Source organism: Eriocheir sinensis, chromosome 11 (genome assembly GCF_024679095.1).
Source record: "Eriocheir sinensis breed Jianghai 21 chromosome 11, ASM2467909v1, whole genome shotgun sequence".
Taxonomy (NCBI): domain Eukaryota; kingdom Metazoa; phylum Arthropoda; class Malacostraca; order Decapoda; family Varunidae; genus Eriocheir; species Eriocheir sinensis.
The window spans coordinates 15,696,535-15,716,248 of NC_066519.1; the positions used below are offsets into that span (position 1 = coordinate 15,696,535).

Below are 19,714 nucleotides of genomic sequence, written 5' to 3' on the forward strand. Positions count from 1 at the left end.
GACTAGAAAAAAAGAGGAGAAGGGATGAGAGTACGGATGGGAAGAATAGGAAAGGGGAAGGGAGAAGAGGAGAGAAAAGAATAGAGGAAAGACTTAGAGCGGACGGGGGGGAAAGGATAGGTTAAGAGAGGGAACAGAAGAGAGGAGAGGAGAGAGAAGGGAGACGTAATGGGTGGACGCGGGAGAGATTTTGATGGAAAGGAAGATGCAGAGAGATAGGGAAAGGAAGGGAAGGCAGAGATTAATAAAAAGAGATGAGAAGGACGTGGAGGGGAGGGGAGAGAGGAGGGGAGACATGATGAGTGGAGGCGGGAGAGATTTTGATGGAAAGGAAGATGCAGAGAAATGGGGAGGGGAATGGAAGGCAGAGTTTAATAAAAGGAAGAGATGAGAAGGACGTGATGGGGAGGGGAAGGGAAAGGATACGTTAGGGGAGAGGGGAGAGGAAGGGAGACATGATGAGTGGAGGCGGGAGAGATTTTGATGGAAAGGAAGATGCAGAGAGATAGGGAAAGGAAGGGGAGGCAGAGATTAGTAAAAAAAAGAGAGGAGAAGGACGTGGAGGGGAGGGGAAGGGAAAGGATACGTTAGGGGAGAGGGGAGAGAAAGGGAGACATGATGAGTAGAGGCGGGAGAGATTTTGATGGAAAGGAAGATGCAGAGAAATGGGGAGGGGAATGGAAGGCAGAGTTTAATAAAAGGAAGAGATGAGAAGGACGTGATGGGGAGGGGAAGGAAAAGGATACGTTAAGGGAGAGGAGAGAGGAGGGGAGACATGATGAGTGGGGCGGGAGATTTTGATGGAAAGGAAGATGCAGAGAAATGGGAATGGAAGGCAGAGTTTAATAAAGGACGTGATGGGGAGGGGAAGGGAAAGGATACGTTAAGGGAGAGGAGAGAGGAGGGGAGACATGATGGGTGGAGGCGGGAGAAATTTTGATGGAAAGGAAGATGCAGAGAGATAGGGAAAGGAAGGGGAGGCAGAGATTAGTAAAAAAAAGAGAGGAGAAGGACGTGGAGGGGAGGGGAAGGGAAAGGATACGTTAAGGGAGAGGAGAGAGGAAGGGAGACATGATTAATAAAAAGAGATGAGAAGGACGTGGAGGGGCGAGGAGAGAGGAGGGGAGACATGATGAGTGGGGCGGGAGAGATTTTGATGGAAAGGAAGATGCAGAGAAATGGGGAAAGGAACGGAAGGCAGAGTTTAATAAAAAGAAGAGATGAGAAGGACGTGATGGGGAGGGGAAGGGAAAGGATACGTTAGGGGAGAGGAGAGAGGAGGGGAGACATGATGGGTGGAGGCGGGAGAGATTTTGATGGAAAGGAAGATGCAGAGAGATGGGGAAAGGAATGGAAGGCAGAGTTTAATAAAAAGAAGAGATGAGAAGGACGTGATGGGGAGGGGAAGGGAAAGGATACGTTAGGGGAGAGGAGAGAGGAGGGGAGACATGATGGGTGGAGGCGGGAGAGATTTTGATGGAAAGGAAGATGCAGAGAGATGGGGAAAGGAAGGGGAGGCAGAGATTAATGGCAGGGCGCGCGTGTGGCTGACGCCTCGGTGTGAATCATCAATTAAGGACACATCATTCTAATTACCCTCCCTCCCTCTCCCTTACTCCCTCCTTCCGTCTCCCCCTCTCCATCTCTCTCCCTCTATTACCCTCCCATCTTCCCTCTTTTACTCTCACTTTTGTTTCTGCCTCATTTTTTCCATTGGTCTTATTTCCTTTCTCAACCTCTCACTTTTCCTCTTTTACTCTCACTTTTTTCCTTCCACTTTTCCCCTTATGTAAATTTCGTTTCTTCTTATGTTTTTTTTTCTTTTTTTCAGTTTGATGATCTCCGTTATTCATTTCCCCTCTTTTTATTTTTTTTCTGTCTTCCATAATCCTTATATACATTTTTTTATTTTCTGTATAAGCTTCCCTCCCTTCTTCCCTTTTTCCCTTTATCTTCAATTTTTTTTTTCTTTCCCCCTTTGCCAGCTTTCTCCATATAGATTTTATGATCCTTTTTTCCCACTATATGACCATTTTTTTCCCATTGGCTCTGTTCTTTCATCCCCCTCTCCTTTATTTCATTTTTACCTCCCCTCTCACTTTTCTCCCTCCCTTTCTTTTCCCTATAAATTTAATTCCTCATTCCCCTCCTTACGACCACTCTTCCCCTTTCTTCTCTATTCCATTTTTTCTTCCTTTTGTCTTTCCTATCTCTTCTTGCTCTGCCCTTTGTCTACACGCCTCCATCTTCCTCATAATCTTGCCTCTTTCCACACAGACCCTCACGCAAGTTCTTTTGTCTTCTGTTTCTTCTGTGTTTTCGATTCAGTAATAAACGCGCGAGTGGAATTCTCATCGTGTTTCACATGTGGCTCATATTAGGCAAAACACTTATCTCCCGTCACTGTTTTCCTTTTTTTTCTTCCTTTATCTGATTTTCTATTGTGTTTTATCGGTGTTTGTATGTTTTCTGTGTTTCTTATTCTCTCTCTCTCTCTCTCTCTCTCTCTCTCTCTCTCTCTCTCTCTCTCTCTCTCTCTCTCTCTCTCTCTCTCTCTCTCTCTCTCTCTCTCTCTCTCTCTCTCTCTCTCTCTCTCTCTCCCAAACACTCATTCTTGCCTTTCATTCTTCACACACTCACCCTTAACCCTAAACTCTCCAGCTCTCCCTTTTCCCTTTCTTTACATCTTTGTTCTTTTCTTTCAGATGGGCTGGCGCTGCCTCTTCTTCCCTCCTTTTCCTGACCCTCCTTCTTTACCTCCTTCCTTCCAGATGCGGCGACTCCACTCCTCTTCCTCCTCCTTCCGACATTGTCTTTGCCTTTTTTGCCTCGTGTTGACATCACGACCTCGGTGGAGTGGCGAGATTGAGGCATTGAGTTGGGGGAATTAAGACACAATATTAGCTTCGGCAGGCCTTCTCCTCCTCTCAAGGGACCCGAATGAGGCACCCCCAAGCGCCCTCTCGGACACTCTTATGCTGAGAGGCCCTAGGGGAGTGAGTGCTTGGGCCTAAAGGGGCTGTGGGTTGCGCCTCTCTGCAGTTGGTGAGCTCCTAAAGTCCTTATTGTTTCATCCGGCGTGTAATGATTGTGCTTGTAGGTGGCCCTGGCGGCGTAATGCGCAGAGATCGATGTGCTGCCGACACATGCCCCTGCCATCACCGCCTCCACCACCACCACCACCACATCAGCCCCCTCCCTCCTGCTCTCCGGTCCTCCCTCTTACTCCCTCTTTTCACTTTTCTCCCTTATTTTTTTTCTGTCGTCTTCGCACTTTATTAATGACTCATACTTAGCTGCTGATAAGTTAAGTGTTTTCCTCTCATCTCATTACTAACGAGAGACGATCTGTACTGCTAGCTAGAATGATTGGTATTTTTAATTATGAAGTCCAAAGAAGTAGCTCAAAATAAGCGCCAACTCACTTTATATGCAAATTTTATCATACTCATGTGGTGGGAAAAAAACAAAAAAACATCCAGAAGAAACGTGACTCGCGACACTGTACAATCATATTTTTTTTTTCACCATAGTTTGTTCTCATTTCCACGGGAAATTTGCTCCTTTGTCTTTCACATTGTCAGATTCATGTTATTATAGTGGACGTGGTGGATCAGTTTTGTTTCACCGAGGCACATTCTTTTTACGGGATTTAACGTTTGACAAGTTGACTGCAAATGATTTTTTAGTGGGAATTGATTGGTGAATTACTTGGATTTTTATCTGTTATTGAAGCCAGTTTTAGGGCACTGTTGTATAGACATCACGGAGCAATACTAATAAGAACAACACGACAAGCAACTACAACAGCAGCTTTTGGAGCAACAACAAAAGCAGCAGCAACAACAAATTTAACAATAATATCATCATCAATAATAATAGTTAGCGTTGGAAAGCCCATGTGTTCTGGTGTAGGCAAACTTCTCACAACTGAAGCCCATATTTCTCCCCCCTCCTTTCTCTCTCTCCACTTCTCTCTCACTCACTCACTATCTATCTATCTATCTGTCTATATGTTACCGAAGGCTCATACCGCCTCTTCGCGTTTACTTGGTTCCTCAATAGCCACACAAAGATAACTGTATTCAAGAGAGAGAGAGAGAGAGAGAGAGAGAGAGAGAGAGAGAGAGAGAGAAACATATTATTTCCCCTGAAGTGCTCTGTAAGTGAGAGAAAAAGACGAAAAATCTCCCCCTTTCCTTTCTTCTTCGAGTCATCTTCCCTCCTTCGGTCATAAGTACTTCGCCTCCCCCGTGTCTTTGCTTCCTCCCCTCCCTTCGACTTTCTGACTTGAGGCTCTTGAACACTACAATATGAGTAACGGTCTCCCTGGTCCCTCAACACAACGGATCTTGCCATTGTCCTGCGTCTCCTTACCAGCTCCTTGAAGCGCTGAGGGTCTCTGCGATACTTGTATATTGAGAAATGAAGGTTCTTTCCACCCCCGTAGCACGGCTTGAGCTCCGTGAACTCCTTGTAATAAGAAAGATTTACTCTTCCCTTTTCTACTGTTTCCGTATGCCCGTTTGCTCACTTGTTCTTCATTGTACTATTTTTTATGCCCTTGTTCAAGATAGAGTAGGAGTTTTAGCCTATGTTCCATCTATCTCGTTTCCCTGTTTTCATTTATTGCGTGTTTTACTTGGAAAATCTATTGTTATTTTGTTCATATATTTTTTTTTCATGTAATATTCTTAACAGCATTTTGTCTAATTGTATTTTCCCTAGTCTTGTCATTCCCTCGCTATGCATCCCGTTTCAGCCTCTTCCCGTTGTGTTTTCATCAGTTTTCTTCCAGCCCAGGTGTCTCATGTTTCCTTCCCTGATCCTCTTCATTTGTTGCTTGTCTCATTATGTGTCGCCTCATTTTTAATCCCGAACATTCTTGTCACGTTGCTCCTTCCTGTCTTGGAGTTTCGCTATATTTAAGTCTTTCTCCATCACCTGTGCCACCATCATGTAATTTTATGACGTTTCTCATATATAATATTAGGTCCTTTGCGATATGTTTATTTTGATTTCCTTAAAAGCGAATGAATATAAATAAAATGAAATGATATTATGAAGTATTTTTTCCCTGATTTCATAGGATTTCCCTTATGTATAAAAAATGTAAATTAATTTAGCCAATTTCATATTTTTAATATTATATTCATTCAAAGTGCGACCGATAGTCTGTGGTACAGAATCATCCACTTCGACAGGCAGTCGAAGCTTTGTCATACATTAGATTGCGTTGGTATTTCAGAAACATTTGCATCCTCCTTAAAAAAAAAAAAATTGTTACGACCTGTCACTCATACACAGGTGTACAGGTCAGTTTTCATTATGAATCCCTACCAAAACAAAAACTGTACGAAACATAACTAAATCGAAAGGAAAGCCGTTATGAAGGATCAATATTTTCCTCAAAATTCCGTCGTATCTTGGTATTCATATTTGCATTGATATTCAGGACATGTGTCTTACCTGTTACTTAGCGTCTTCAAAGCCTTGTTTGTGGCGCTGACAAGGGAGCGAGAAAAAGCTTTTGTGAAATATAATAGAAATCGTTCATATACAAGTCGAGGGTTGCCGTGCAGTGAACGCCTCTTTGCTCTCTTATTGGTCAATACCTGGCACCTCTTCATATACAGCCCCGCCTATTCTTCCTCCTCCTCTTCCTTACCCCCTCCTCCTCTTCCTCGCCCCTTTAGAAGCTGTGTACTCTTACTAACTTCCTTAACTTGTTACTGTATGAGCCGGTTCTACATAATGTAGCAAGACTTGAAGCGTTTGCCATGAGATATTGATGTCGTCAGCAAAGTAACTATAAGAGTGAGGCATGGAATGAGCTTGCACGCCACGCCCCCTATGAAAGACAAGCTCCCGGGAGGTGGAGTCAGCGAGATATAGAGCCAATACTAGCGTGAGGAGCCGGTGGAGGCTGGGAAAGGGCGGGGCGTCAAACGGGCCAAGATCTAAGGGAAGTTTGAGAGTCGATAGTTGTCTACAATGTTCTTAAAAGTAAGTAATTACCTTTATAGAGCGAAGCCCTTGACTTCATTAGCGGTAATTAGTTGCCACACGTCTTGCTAAAACTCTTGTTGCGTCGTATTAGGTCGTTACGCCTTTATAACGCATAGGTGATTTGAAATACCTGATAGGTAAACCACTGATAGATTCACATGCACATAAAAATAATTGTTGTATTTAACTGCTAAATAAACCATCACTTGCGTACTTGAATGATTTATTTACTATATATTTTAAGTGTGTTTTGATCTACTCGGATCTATCAAGGCATTATATATTTACATTGCAAGTTAATAGATAAAATCAAAGCGGTGACAAACGTCCTTGACATAAGGCAGGTAAATAAAGCCGAAATGCCAATCAAAAAGATATCCTAAGTAACTTATAATTTGAATTCTTACCCCAAGGTAAGATAAGAATCCCTTTGCCTTGCAGTTGATATTATTGTAGAGAAAGACTGCATTACCTTCTAGTAAGGTGCATAGGTAGGAAGGAGTTTCTGTAAATAGCTTTTTGAAATACTTATTTTTTTCCAGTTTTTATAATTTAGTCGGCGAAACTAAGTCATACTAGGTGCCTGCTTATCCGTTACAGCTGTATTAATTGGAAATATGCTTCTGTTTTATCAGTAAAAAGGTGGATATTTTTCCAGTCAAATGAACTGAAGGATAGACCTAAAATCATAATTAAAGAAATAAAAAGATTATCATGGACTTCACTTTGCTCACCTACTCTGCTTTCTGGTTGACTCCTTCCAAGACTCTTAAGAGGAGCAGGCAGGTCGATGCCGAGCCCTTAATATTCCTTGTAACCCGGAAGGAACACGGGGCATCGACCACCTGTAAACAAGTACTCAACACTGGGAGGGGAAGGTTTCTCTCTCTCTCTCTCTCTCTCTCTCTCTCTCTCTCTCTCTCTCTCTCTCTCTCTCTCTCTCTCTCTCTCTCTCTCTCTCTCTCTCTCTCTCTCTCAAAATAACTAACGTTCTCTCCCCTTCGTTTTATTCTTGAACGTAAATTATAATGTTTCAACTTATTATTTGAAGAAGGTAAAAAGAAAGTATGACCTCTGCTAGTGGCTAAGGTAATGATTTTTTTTTATAGTTTATTGTTACCTAGTTTATTTATATTTTACTTTTACTTTTTGTTTGCCTTCATTAATTCATTACTTCTGTATTTTAATCGATATATTTTAACCCCACCATCTTCTCAATCACACATTTTTCTTTTTTTTTCAGGTATGGTTCCGGCGTCACGTGTGAGAGGAAATAACAAAGGTAGGATGCGTTTTTTTTTTCAATTCCTTGCGTTTTGATATGACGTTTGGAAAATCTTGTCGTATGGGAGTAGAATCGTCGTTACGTGCACAGAGAGTTGAATAACTTGTAACATAATTCGACGCGTATAAAGTAATAATAATAATAACAATAATGATAAAATCACGCTGCGTTTAGATTGGTCACCCATTCATTGCATCCGTTTTCTTCCATCGCGATCCATTCCACATCTTTAAGGGTAGTATTAAATATTTTTCTCGAACATACCCTTTTAATTTGTTTCATATAATCGGGTTGAACAGTTGTTTGCGTTATGATTTGAATTGATACGAAATGAAACACGGAAGTTACACATTGGATTTTATTAACTGCTGCTTGCCCAGATTGATTTTTATTTCACATTTTCTGGATCAATGGAACTATTTGATGAAGACGAAAGACATGCATTTGTGTTGCATGTAACTACTTAAAGAGGGAATGATAATGATATATAATTGTGGAGGTATTTGAGCTTGCTTAACTCACTGTCTCACTTAATAAGGATGCGAATGTTCCCTTTAGTCCTTTTCCTCACATACCTTACTAGCTTATCTCTTCCCTTCTACCCTAAAAACTTGTTGAACAACCCCACAATTATACATTAATATATTTACATTGATTACAGTATACCCTTACGTGTTATTGTAAATATTCAAACCATAATTGGACGTTTTTTTTTTAGCTCAGATATCCTTGAATGTAATTGACAATCCTTAGCCAGTGAAAGTTACAATCACCGGTAAGGACAGACATGAGTCGTAATTTGTCATTAAAAATATAAACTTATTCATGTCGCCTACAGTCTAATTATTTCAATTATGAGTCCCCTTTTTTCCTTTACCAACCTCATAAAACTCCATAATCCTGCCATACCTGTCATCATCCTCCCTCTTCTTAGCAATCACTAACATCAATGTTTCGTACTCTTTAGGTAACATTAAATACTTCCACATCCCTCTCGCATTCCTGTAATTAGTCTTACCTATACTCTGGGAAGAGGTATAAGTTGTTACATGCACAGAGTTGTGTCTTGTGTTTATCCGTGGTTATTGTTGTAGTTCTTGCTCTGCCTTACGTTGATCGTACCTACGAGCTGCGGGAAGGAAGAGCCAGATTGCCACACTGACGTACTCGAAGATGGCCAGCAGGGTAAGGCAAACTGGGAAGCTGTCACTCATGTCCCTCACCGACCCTGCCAGAACCACATTAATTTTTAGAGACTAATCTGCATTCCTTACATCCAATAGCGAAAGGCGGGAAAAATGAGGCAGCATATCAAATATTTTTCATTACCCTTTTCTTCCTTGCGCCAATAGAGTAAGGTTAAAAAATACCAACGCGTGAAATTTCAGCAACAAACCATTTTTTATGTCAACAAATTATGTGATAATATGATTTATAAACTTAGCACCACAAATGAGGGTAATTACCTATCATTGGGCCAAGGGTGAGGAAGCACGTGCTTTTGAAGAGTCCTGTCACACTGAGCATCGGCTGGAGCATCGGCAGGCCCAGCACCTCCACCATCACCAAGTTGTACGACGTGAAGAAGAAGCCGTAACCGACCCCGAACGTCCCCATCGACGTCATCTTCATTGCCAGTGTCTCAGACCAGGCGAACGCTGCCAAATTCCTCCAGCCCAGCGAAAATTATGGGGTACGAGTTTGTTAAAAGAGGCATACTCAATTTGGAGCAAAAGTTCTGGCTAATACTTGGCTATAAATGAAAGGAATTCAGGTTTTCGTTTTACTTTAACTTTATATAAGGATATTTCGTTTTTTAGAGATCGAATATTTTGTGCGTATAGTTTATTATTTTTGAAGAATTGCATTGAAGACCGACATGAAGCTATGGAAGATCCTGAACCGGTGTACCTTATCAGGATTATTTAGAAGGTAAGTGCTTATGTAGAGTAGTAGTAATTTAGTTGTAATAATGATAAAAGTAGTAGTGATCATAGTAATAATGAAAATAACTGTACTAATAGTGATTTTAAGACCAGACATGGATAATAACGATAATGAAACACACCGGTGATTGAGGTAGCGATGATGGATGAGCCCACCATGAGGCCAGTCTTGTGGGTGATGCCTGTCCACATGATAAGGAGCGGCTGGACAAATCTCGTGATGAGCACCGTGATCCCGGAAACAATGAGGCACATCCCGACCTCCTCGACGGTGTATCCTGCTGCCTTCATCGTAAAAGGCACCAGGTAGTAAAAGTTGAAGAGGCCCATCACGTTGATCCCCAACACCGTGCCGATGACGATGACTCTTCCCGACTTCAAATGGCCAAGGTTGTTAATAGCGCTGACTGCAACTTTTCGTAATGGGGAATATGTGGATTTCTCAGTCACCTCAATCACTTTACGCCGGTGTTGTCGTTGCTTGGCGTGCCACTCAACAGGGTGAAAGACCATGGCCGCGACACAGCTGTTAAAGTAAAGAGCGGCGGTGGTAAGGGTGGCGTGCCTGAAGCCGTACTGATCGAGGAGGTAGGTGACAATCATGGGCATGACGATGATGCTGAAGGACGAGCCGGTGGTCATGAGGCTGTTGGCAATCGTTCTCTTGGTCGTGAAGTAGTGCGGGACGATAGCAAAGGTTAATGTTAGCAAGATGTCCACGGGTATACCTGGGAAAGACATGGAGAAATCTTTATATCATATTTTGATTGCCTCTAGACCTACTTGTTTGATTGTTGGCGTCAGATGTTTAGATTAACTTGACGTGCAAAGGTACTAAGGTTTTGCTAGTTACTTAAAATCTGTAAAACGCTGACGCTTCATCTCCAAGTATAAAATAATCAACAAAAATTTTATCCTCGTTTGATTTACCATGCTAGAAATATGCATTTACTTGTTTAGATTATATTAAAAAAATGTATTTGTTCTTTTACCCTCCCAAATATGTTTGCTGGACTTTTTATCCTGCTACAAATGAACCCAATTTACGTAATTTCAATTATATGAACACCTGTGTGTGTTTTCAGATTATCAGGGAGAGATTATTGGGTCGAATACCGGGTAATGATCGGTATAGATGTGTGTGTGTGTGTGTGTGTGTGTGTGTGTGTGTGTGTGTGTGTGTGTGTGTGTGTGTGTAGTTTCTTGTTCAGTAATATTACTATTTATGTTATCTTATAAGTATCACACGCAATTGATCATGTCTCCTCAACGTGTACCTGCTACTACGGTGTACGAGAAGAACAAGTAAGCGGGGGAAGTGGCGAAGGCGGAGAGGGCGAGTCCGCAGCCGTTCATCAAGCCCATAGCAATGCCGACAGGCCGCCACCCAAACTCCCCCACCAGCGGGTCCAGGAGGTAGGAGCAGAAGTTGGACAGTACAAAGGTCAGGTTTTGAATCCAAGCAGTGGTTGAAGAAGAAGCGCCGTGATCCGTCAAGAACCCCGAGAACAGGACCCCGAAAACTGCACTGCACGACCCATTTAAGAGCTGTGGATATCCAGTCTTATGTTTGGGACTCATTGAGAAAAATATCCAAATAAGAAAACAGTAAGAGAGAGTGAGGAATAAATGAAACATAAAAAAGTTCTGGGTATATATTTAGGGGAAAATATATTTAACAGAAAAATCAAACATCAGAGGGAAAGGGAAGAAATTTTACATGTATGGGTCTGTTTCACCTTACCCAGATTACAAAAGCGGCGAGAGTCACTATCCACCCCCAGCCTCCGTTGGGGGCGTAATCTTCCCGCGAACCTTCCTCCAGCAGTCGGTCTTCGGCCGTGCACACGTCGTCTTCCTCATCTCCGGCCTCCTCCAGAATGCAATAATCATCACCGGATTTTTTCTCCTTTTTTTTAATGAGCGAGGATCGTTCTGTTTTGATGGCCATATTCTGAAAGTCGAATAAGTGAATAAACCATTCCGTTACCTGTATCGGCAACATATCTTAAATTGTTGAAAACTTTGTTTTGTTAATTTTACCTTTAGTGAGCAGTGTAATGTAATGTGAGTGATGTATAGGCTAAGCTACCTGGAGTTGACTAAATGCATTATTTTTTTGAATGATTATGATCATAGTTACGTGATTAATGAAGAAAGCAAACTTTAGACTGAGACTTCTCACTGTGGGGAAAACAGTAGAGAAAATGTGCGTCCCCATGCCGGATCATAAGCACTTGTAGACATGGTTTGAGTCTCGGCTGGTGACTGCTTCAGGGTCGCCCTAGAAGGAATGTTGTATCCCTATCAGTATTCACACAAGATGCCTCAGGAAATGAATGTATAGGTTAATACGTGGCGCTGGATGCTATGATCGCAGAAAAAAAGAAGGTTCGTTCGTTATTTTGATCTCTCAGGCAGATTGGGAAATCATCAGGCGTGGGTTTGAACTCCTAACATACTTTGAGTCTTTCAAGAAATAACTTAATAAAACATGACCTTTACCTGTACCTTACAAGCAGATTTTGAAGGATTAAAGTCATGAGTTAAACCAATTTTCACTTTCTAAATTCCAAATTTTGAGAAATTAGAGCCCTGAAGGACACCACCCTAAGCTTTCTAATATATACACATGCTTTAAGAAATTTGAGAGTTGGGAGACAATACTACACTTTCACCGATTCTTTCCTAATATTCGAGTAGATTTTGAGAGATTAGAGTATTGTGGTACATACAGTGTACTTAATTTTGTATTATGGTAGCTGATTTTGAGATTAGAACCTTGAGGAAAATAGCTTTTCATTTCTATGGAAACAAATTTTGAGATATGCAACATGGAGATCACCCGCAATTCACTTCCTCGAACCTACACGCACTTTTTAGTGGACTCAGTGGCGGTGTTTCAAAGAGCTGAGTATTATACAGACCCGCAGGAGGTCCAGCCTGAGCAAAAGGTGGAGCGGCACTGGCAGCTTCTCATGGTGCTGACCTGTGCCGTGCTCCCCAAAAGCGTGGGCCGAGCTGAAGTACTAAGCTGTCGGATTTCTCTTACGTCACACTACTAACTAATTTTTTTTTCCAGTTTTGTCTTGCTATCATTGCGCTGTACACGTCTCCAGGATTTACTCTCGTGGCTTTTCGAAAACACAAGTAAATGTGTGTGTATGTGTGTGTGTGTGTGTGTGTGTGTGTGTGTGTGTGTGTGTGTGTGTGTGTGTTTTATATATATATATATATATATATATATATATATATATATATATATATATATATATATATATATATATATATATATATGTATATATAAATATCTATATATATATATATATATATATATATATATATATATATATCTATATATAGATATCTATATATATAGATACACACACACACACACACACATGTTGTAATGTATTGGTGTTGAAATGACATGGCGTCATGTGTGGGTCGTAACTATAATTGGAGTAGATTAGCCTCACCAATTACCTTCTGTGCCACAGACTCACTGCTGAGGAAGCGGTGCTGATTTTGTTTCATGGCTCATGGAACGTGCATTTTGAATACAGCATGTAACTTTAAGTGCAGCCATACAGTGGCTTTGCCTCGAGAGACGTCTCCCTTTTAATTGGATTTTTTTTTTTTCGTGAAACTGTAGAGGATCAGCGGGAGCTCCGGGAGACAGCATTAGCCAAATAAGAATGGCGCCACTATGAATTATCTGCCTGCACCACTATCCGTCTAGTGCCAACCAATAGGCTCACTACCGGCGCTATAGACCGAACTGTTCTACCCTTAAACCTTTCAACATAGGTGTTCCGCCGGACTATGTTCTATCTTCCACTTCGCTGTTTATTAATGATCTTTCCAAAACAAACCAAGTCATTCTTTTGGAAATGACTTTACTCTGAATTACTTAACCCTTTTTGAGCGAAAGACCCTCACAACATGAATTATGCAACTCCAGGCTGGACGCTACAGAATGCCTTTGACCTTACTATAATTTCTGATTGAGGGAAAAAAACTTTGTGCCCTCCAATGCCTCAAAAATTCAATTTCTTCACCTGACAGCTCATCATATTATTCTTGAGATCTATCCCCTAATTTTTGGTAACACTCAGCTGTTCCCGTCCTCAGTAAGAGAAGGGGTGCTGATGAGATGAACAGATTTTGACTTGTGTTCAAAAAGGCTGTTTATGTGTGGACGACTCATTGTCAGATGTTTTGAGATACGATTCTACATGTTTTCGTGTTTCCCACAGGAAATAGGGAACACGATACAAAGCATAGTTCATACACCTGGGTTGGTCCTTCAATATATGTTTTTAGTAAGAAAAGATAGTATTTACTACTAGACTGAGACTCACGTCGTCATAGGTGCATACAAATATGAACATTAAAACGTTATCACGTATCAGTCCCACTGTTAGTCTCGACACTAACGTATATAGATATAAACTTTAAAATCCCACCGCGTTGTAGCCACACCAGAAGGGTCGTATATTGCTCAGAAACGAACTAACATCGTTTAGATTTGTCAAAGGTTTCTCAGGCACGTATCTTAGCTCCTGCCTGCTTACAAGACGTGAAATAGGTATATTATGGCCCATAAATTCCCAGTGACATCGAAAACTCTTATATGTTAGCCCCTAAATTCCCACAGACCTTTAACATATTTAGACGTCAAGATATCTTAATGTTGGGCCATACCTTTCCATAGGACGTAATATTATCTCTATGTTGGCCGCTACCTTCCAAAAGGACGTTAAAATATCTTTATGTTGGACCTTACCTTCCTAAAGGGCGTCAAATCCGGTGTGTTCCTGGAGGTGGCAGAGCTGTAGGGCAAAGGTCGACTTTTATTCCACTCACAGGGTCAGTTACCAGAAAGCCTCAGCACCCTAGTGATGATCGGGGACCACGTCTCGACTATTATAAAAAAGAGGCCGTGTTTTTATCTACTGAAACATTTAATTTTATTGTATATACTAGGAAAATGAAATAAAATGGAAAGCTCAACACTTAAAATCTCCCTCTCTCTCTTTCAAACAGGTCGATGTGACTTTTATTTGTCGCGGGATTCATATTTTCCCTTCACCTCTTCCATAATGGGCTACAAAACGGACCCCATTATTGAGAGTATTGATAAATGGTACACTAAGGTCCATCATGGCCACATTCCTTTTATTTTACTTTGTCATAATTTCATTTATTCTTAAACCTTTGCCAACACTAACGAGCATGCCGTCCGTGTCAGGATGTTGGCGGTAACGGCGACAGGTCTGCCCAGGTACTGAATGGAAATAGTCCCATACTTTACACGCTGCCCCAACATTACAAAAATTACTGTTGCATCAACAACTCTTTCTTCCCACAATATCTGGGTATAATGAAGGTTTGACTTGATCCAAACTCTAAAGTGATTGAGATGATAATATGATGTTTCAGTTACATTTGCAAATTGTCCATATCGGGCGTCACAAGGAATGTACGTGATGCTGTCCTTCGGTCTGGCTGCTGGGGTCTTGGTCTTCTTGGCTGAGCTGCTGCTCGCATATTTGATCTGAGATATCGTGGAGTCACCTAGTCAACATACAATAATGTAACACGTACGATTCTTTACGTAAATATTTATGATATTTTCACATTTATGGGGCTAAGAAAAAAAATCAAGTTCGTTTGTATCCATGTAGCAGGGAGGCCTTATGTTTCAAATGAAAGTAGAGAGAGAGAGAGAGAGAGAGAGAGAGAGAGAGAGAGAGAGAGAGAGAGAGAGAGAGAGAGAGAGAGAGAGAGAGAGAGAGAGAGAGAGAGAGAGAGAATATGTCGGCACAAATCTAATTCTCAGTAGAGTAATTACATTAAGTAATAACTACAATGTTTCACACACTGTTGAGTTGTTAGTGTGAGGAAATCGAGAGAGGTGATGGAGAGGAAATAAGGCACTTGGGGCTGACGAGGAGTTCAGCACACCAGACCACCAGTCCGGTGGCCAGACCCCCGACCAGCAACGCGAAAACTCCCTGCAACACAAATCAGATGTTAACTATATGCAGGACACTGACAAGGGTGTAGAGCCCAATGGTGTTCATATATATATATATATATATATATATACATATATATATATATATATATATATATATATCTATATATATATAAATATATATATATATATATATATATATATATATATATATATATATATATATATAACAAAATAATGAAATACATTAGTTTTTGATAATTTTCTCACCCATATATTGGAAATAAAGATATATGAAGTAACCAGCTTTTTCTTTGGAATGTTGTCACAAACAGTAAAGTTTGGAACATTTTCCAGCCAATACGATATCAAGCCTTGTTCGATAGCAGTCATAAGTCTGAAAAAAAATCATTGTTTTCACAGCGTGTACAACATAAATAAACAGTTGAAATATTGTACGTAAATGAAAAGGAATAGATATTTGTTCATTAAATATAAGTCCTTGTACCTCTTGTTAAAGCTGTGGACGAGAGGATTATTCTTTGGAGCCATCACTGCACCAGAAACAGATAAATATCGATCTTTTGACATGTAAAATTCACACTGGCCTATGGAGTCAGAAAATATGAGATCATTGGTACAGTAATATAGGATCGTATACGTATGAAAGGACAATATCATATGCGATTTGTCATGAAATCATCGTTATTTCATTGAAATTTTATGAATATCTACCCTGATTCAGCACCTTTCTGAGAGAAGTCAAGAGCCATAAGGCTTCTCAAACTTATTTCGAAATCCACAATCACGTGGTCCCCGGCCCTCACCAGGGTGTCTAGGACTGTCATATACTTTGTCTGTGCCTGTGTATGAAACTTAAGGCGTCCCACTCCTTCGAGCTCGGCCACCTCCCGGAATATGCCAGTTTTAACATCCTAAAAATAAGGGAATAATCATGACATGGGAATGTCTGGAAATAAAATGAAGCGTTGCACTCTTTAAAGGATTAGGCAATATAATTTTTTTACAGCAAAGAAGACCTCCATAATTTTAGTATAACGTTTTGAAAAAAAAGGGGTGTGTCAGATGCATAGATTTTGGTGTAGAATAGAAGATAATTAATTTGTCTTTAGAGAGCATGTTGAACTACTATGGTGCTAATTGAAAAAATGCGGAAACTGAGAAAGAGGGCACAGGAGGGTCTTTGATAAGTTTGTCTATTCTGTGATTATATGCTTTGATATTTATCTTGGCTCTCAAAGTATTCCGCAGCGTTAAAAAAATATAATTGTTGAAAATATACCCTTAAGTACTGTTCGTTATAAGAATTCTTTTGCCACAGCATGGCGACCTGTGGATCGTCGAGGACGTCCCTCAGCGTCTGGTAGGGCTGTGGGACATATCTCACAGCCAGGAGGGACATGAGTTTTCCGGCATAACTTTTAGTCACCACCAGCGTCGTCAGCATCCACAGTCCCAGCACCAGACGCTCCCACCACCACAGCTCCGCAAGCAACACGATGTCTGTGTTGGGAGTGAGGCAGAGTTAGTCATCGCCAAGGCCCGAAGGTTGTTCTCGTAGAACAATAAAACCCTCAAAACGAAAGGCCGCCATCGTATCCAGGACTTAAGCTCGGACGCAAAGGCCTCACCTTGCTGTAGGATGATGCGAACACAGCTGAAGGCGTTGTTGACCGACCAGCCACCGCGACCCAGCGTGCTGATGGGTAGACAGTAAGGAAGCAATTGCAGGATGACGAACACCAGCATTAGCGCCATCAAGGTGGCTGCCCACGCAAGAGGCGTCAGGGGCAGCAGGAAACCCCACGGGTCCACTTTTAGTCCACTTAGTCCGCTTAGAATTCTTACATTTCCATAATAATACGGTATTGTGTGATCCGCAGCTTCTTTTCGCACGGGACTTAATATAAATGGGGCTGGTGAAAAGTCTGCTTCCTAGAAAAATAAATAAAATAAATTAGTAAGAAGTAAATAGGATATCTATCTATCTATTTATCTATCTGTCTATTTTATATATATTATATATATATATATATATATATATATATATATATATTTATATATATATATATATATATATATATATATATATATATATATATATATATATATATATATATATATATATATATATATATATATATATATATATATATATATATATATATATATATATATATATAGAGAGAGAGAGAGAGAGAGAGAGAGAGAGAGAGAGAGAGAGAGAGAGAGAGAGAGAGAGAGAGAGAGAGAGAGAGACGTTTATTTATATACATTTAACTATAGCTATAATTCTGTCATATTTATATTTTACAGTGCCACACAAAAGCCCCTCGCGTACCTCCCTCATAACCATGCCCAACATGCCGGTCCAGGATCCATCAGGCAGCTTAGTGCCAAAACCCCTCTCTGGGGACAACACGTACCAAAATCTAAAAAAGACAAAGAAAAGCCAAGAGATTTTAATACACGCCATAATAGTCATATGACATTATTCTTAACGAGACTGCTGATTGATTGATTGCGGCTCACGTGAAATTTGTTGCCTTAGCCAAGTATTTTACGATGTTGTCCATATGTCCCTTAAACACTAGGCGTTGTCCACTAGGGGCCTTGGAGTCCTCCACCCACGAAATTGTATTGTGGGGCAACACTTCGATTGCCACCGTGAGGGTTGGTGCGGAGCTGAACCTGAAGCGCCAATGAAGAGCAGAGACTTTAATGGAAATATTGGGTCTTCGATACATGAGTTGCAAAGATCTTGAGTAATATTGATAGCGTTCTCAAATCTTTAGAATGCTAAGCACCAACAAATAACATTATACGAACACATGAAACTTATCAGGAAAGAGAGGCATGTTGGAAGCCAGTGTCAGACTGCTGTGCGGGGTCCAGGTGGCCACCCTCCAAGGCTTGCTGCCAGGGGCGCTGTACGGCGACCACACGTACACTCCCACTCGACCATCGATACTTATGGCCGACAAAAACTTGAAGGACTATTTGGAAATTTTTGGAAGTATTTACAAACCTTACACACACACACACACACACACACACACATATATATATATATATATATATATATATATATATATATATATATATATATATATATATATATATATATATATATATATATATATATATATATATATATATATATATATATATATATATATACATATATATACATATCTATATATATATATATATATATATATATATATATATATATATATATATATATAGAGAGAGAGAGAGAGAGAGATCCTACTATTTCTCTCCCTCTCTATCTATCTATATTGCTTCAGCATATTTTTTGGCAAAATATCGCAGGAATTGTTTTCTTACCTGCTAGCTCTCTCAGACTCTTGCACTTGAAGCAGCATGGCGTTTCTGTTGGAGAGGAGACTGTGAAGACCACCAAGTTCGCTATTAGAAAGGCGAGTTAGGACAAGGATCTTTGTCGACCACCTAAGGGCATGACGCCTTAGAGACAGGTGAGCGAAGGCGGCGAGGAAGGTTGGATTATCGCTCACCACTACTAGTGCCAGGCAGTGCCACAGCTCATCCATCTGGGGGTGTATCATAGTTTTTCTTTGAATGATATGTCAGTTAAATCAACAGTGTATCATGATAACGTACACTTCAGGTTTTACTAGAGAATTGCTTACCCTGCGAACGTTGTCCACCGCCTCCTTCATGTAAGTTTGTGTAGCATTACTGTTCAGGTAGGAAAGTTTCACCTGGAAGGCAGCATTCCCCCGTTCCGTCTGCACCATTTCTACATCCTAAGGGATACGCCAGATTTAGATAGTCTCGAGCCATGGAAATGAGTTTTTGATGCTTTTGTAATAGGAGTCAATGCTCATGAATTACCTTTTCTCCGTCGGTCACAAACAACGTTGTGTACTGGCACGGTGAATGTCGAATAAGAATGGAATCAACCACTCCGAATGCCACCAGGTCTCTTTGTTCTTTCAATAATATAATATAAAAAGATCAGTACTTAACATATAATTTATTGTTCAAGTTCAGAAATTATTGCACATATCTGATTTCAAACATGGTATTGCAGTGTATCGCTTTACCTCTAAAAATGTATTTTGATTGAGTGGATTTGATGCAACACTCAAGCAGGAGCAGTAGCGTCAACATCACGTCTGGCTTCATTACAGCCCACCACCAGAACTATAAAGCTTATGAAATAACTCAAGATAATTTATTTTTCAACATTCATAAATACTTTTTTGGCAGCAGCTGAAACAAGGGTTAATATAGTTACTTTTAAACTAAGTACATTTACTGAGGAGGGGAAGCGTGTTTCCTCGGACACAAACTAACGCCCGCTTGAACACACACACACACACACACACACACACACACACACACACACACACACACACACACACACTCTCTCTCTCTCTCTCTCTCTCTCTCTCTCTCTCTCTCTCTCTCTCTCTCTCTCTC

General features: G+C 40.6%; 2 protein-coding genes and 1 long non-coding RNA gene across 5 annotated transcripts in view; 1 reads left to right on the forward strand and 2 right to left on the reverse strand.

The window, feature by feature from the left end:
* LOC126996951 (uncharacterized) overlaps positions 1 to 7,818 on the forward strand; it is a 113,992-nt gene extending 106,174 nt beyond the window's left edge. For both annotated transcript variants that reach the window (XR_007751765.1, XR_007751764.1), the window contains exon 4: positions 7,253 to 7,818. This is a non-coding gene — a long non-coding RNA (uncharacterized LOC126996951). The remainder of the gene's footprint in view (positions 1 to 7,252) is intronic.
* Positions 7,819 to 7,825: 7 nt separating this feature from the next.
* LOC126996949 (monocarboxylate transporter 4-like) lies at positions 7,826 to 12,228 on the reverse strand. Of its 2 annotated transcripts, none has more exons than XM_050857904.1 (6): positions 12,168 to 12,228; positions 10,985 to 11,194; positions 10,518 to 10,788; positions 9,363 to 9,968; positions 8,761 to 8,952; positions 7,826 to 8,522 (listed from the first exon to the last, which is right to left on the reverse strand). In XM_050857904.1, exons 2-6 carry the CDS (start codon positions 11,189 to 11,191, stop codon positions 8,377 to 8,379), a joined length of 1,422 nt encoding a protein of 473 aa, XP_050713861.1. In that variant the 5' UTR covers positions 11,192 to 11,194; positions 12,168 to 12,228; the 3' UTR covers positions 7,826 to 8,376. The 2 variants fall into 2 exon arrangements, with proteins under 2 accessions (XP_050713861.1, XP_050713860.1); XM_050857903.1 differs by lacking the exon at positions 12,168 to 12,228 and adding an exon at positions 11,426 to 11,532.
* A 2,187-nt stretch (positions 12,229 to 14,415) lies between these two features.
* On the reverse strand, positions 14,416 to 19,477 carry LOC126997192 (glutamate receptor ionotropic, kainate glr-3-like). Its single transcript, XM_050858225.1, has 12 exons — positions 19,124 to 19,477; positions 18,919 to 19,035; positions 18,596 to 18,819; positions 18,074 to 18,214; positions 17,777 to 17,935; positions 17,586 to 17,676; positions 16,876 to 17,179; positions 16,527 to 16,747; positions 15,972 to 16,158; positions 15,732 to 15,831; positions 15,494 to 15,620; positions 14,416 to 15,260 (listed from the first exon to the last, which is right to left on the reverse strand). The coding sequence occupies exons 2-12, from the start codon at positions 19,024 to 19,026 to the stop codon at positions 15,138 to 15,140; spliced, it is 1,785 nt and encodes a 594-aa protein (XP_050714182.1). The 5' UTR covers positions 19,027 to 19,035; positions 19,124 to 19,477; the 3' UTR covers positions 14,416 to 15,137.
* Positions 19,478 to 19,714: the final 237 nt, after the last annotated feature.

What these genes read in the sequence shown, in the direction of transcription:
- LOC126996949 (XM_050857903.1), bottom strand. Translation starts at nt 11,461, where the DNA reads ATGGGGACGCACATTTTCTCTACTGTTTTCCCCACA. An exon ending in TCTCTACTGTTTTCCCCACA is followed by an intron (nt 11,195 to 11,425) that starts GTGAGAAGTCTC and finishes TTCGACTTTCAG; the next exon opens with AATATGGCCATCAAAACAGA. An exon ending in CTCGTACACCGTAGTAGCAG is followed by an intron (nt 9,969 to 10,517) that starts GTACACGTTGAG and finishes TGTCTTTCCCAG; the next exon opens with GTATACCCGTGGACATCTTG.
- LOC126997192 (XM_050858225.1), bottom strand. Translation starts at nt 19,026, where the DNA reads ATGGTGCAGACGGAACGGGGGAATGCTGCCTTCCAGGTGAAACTTTCC. An exon ending in GAGTCTGAGAGAGCTAGCAG is followed by an intron (nt 18,215 to 18,595) that starts GTAAGAAAACAA and finishes GTCGGCCATAAG; the next exon opens with TATCGATGGTCGAGTGGGAG. An exon ending in TCTTGACTTCTCTCAGAAAG is followed by an intron (nt 15,832 to 15,971) that starts GTGCTGAATCAG and finishes CTGACTCCATAG; the next exon opens with GCCAGTGTGAATTTTACATG.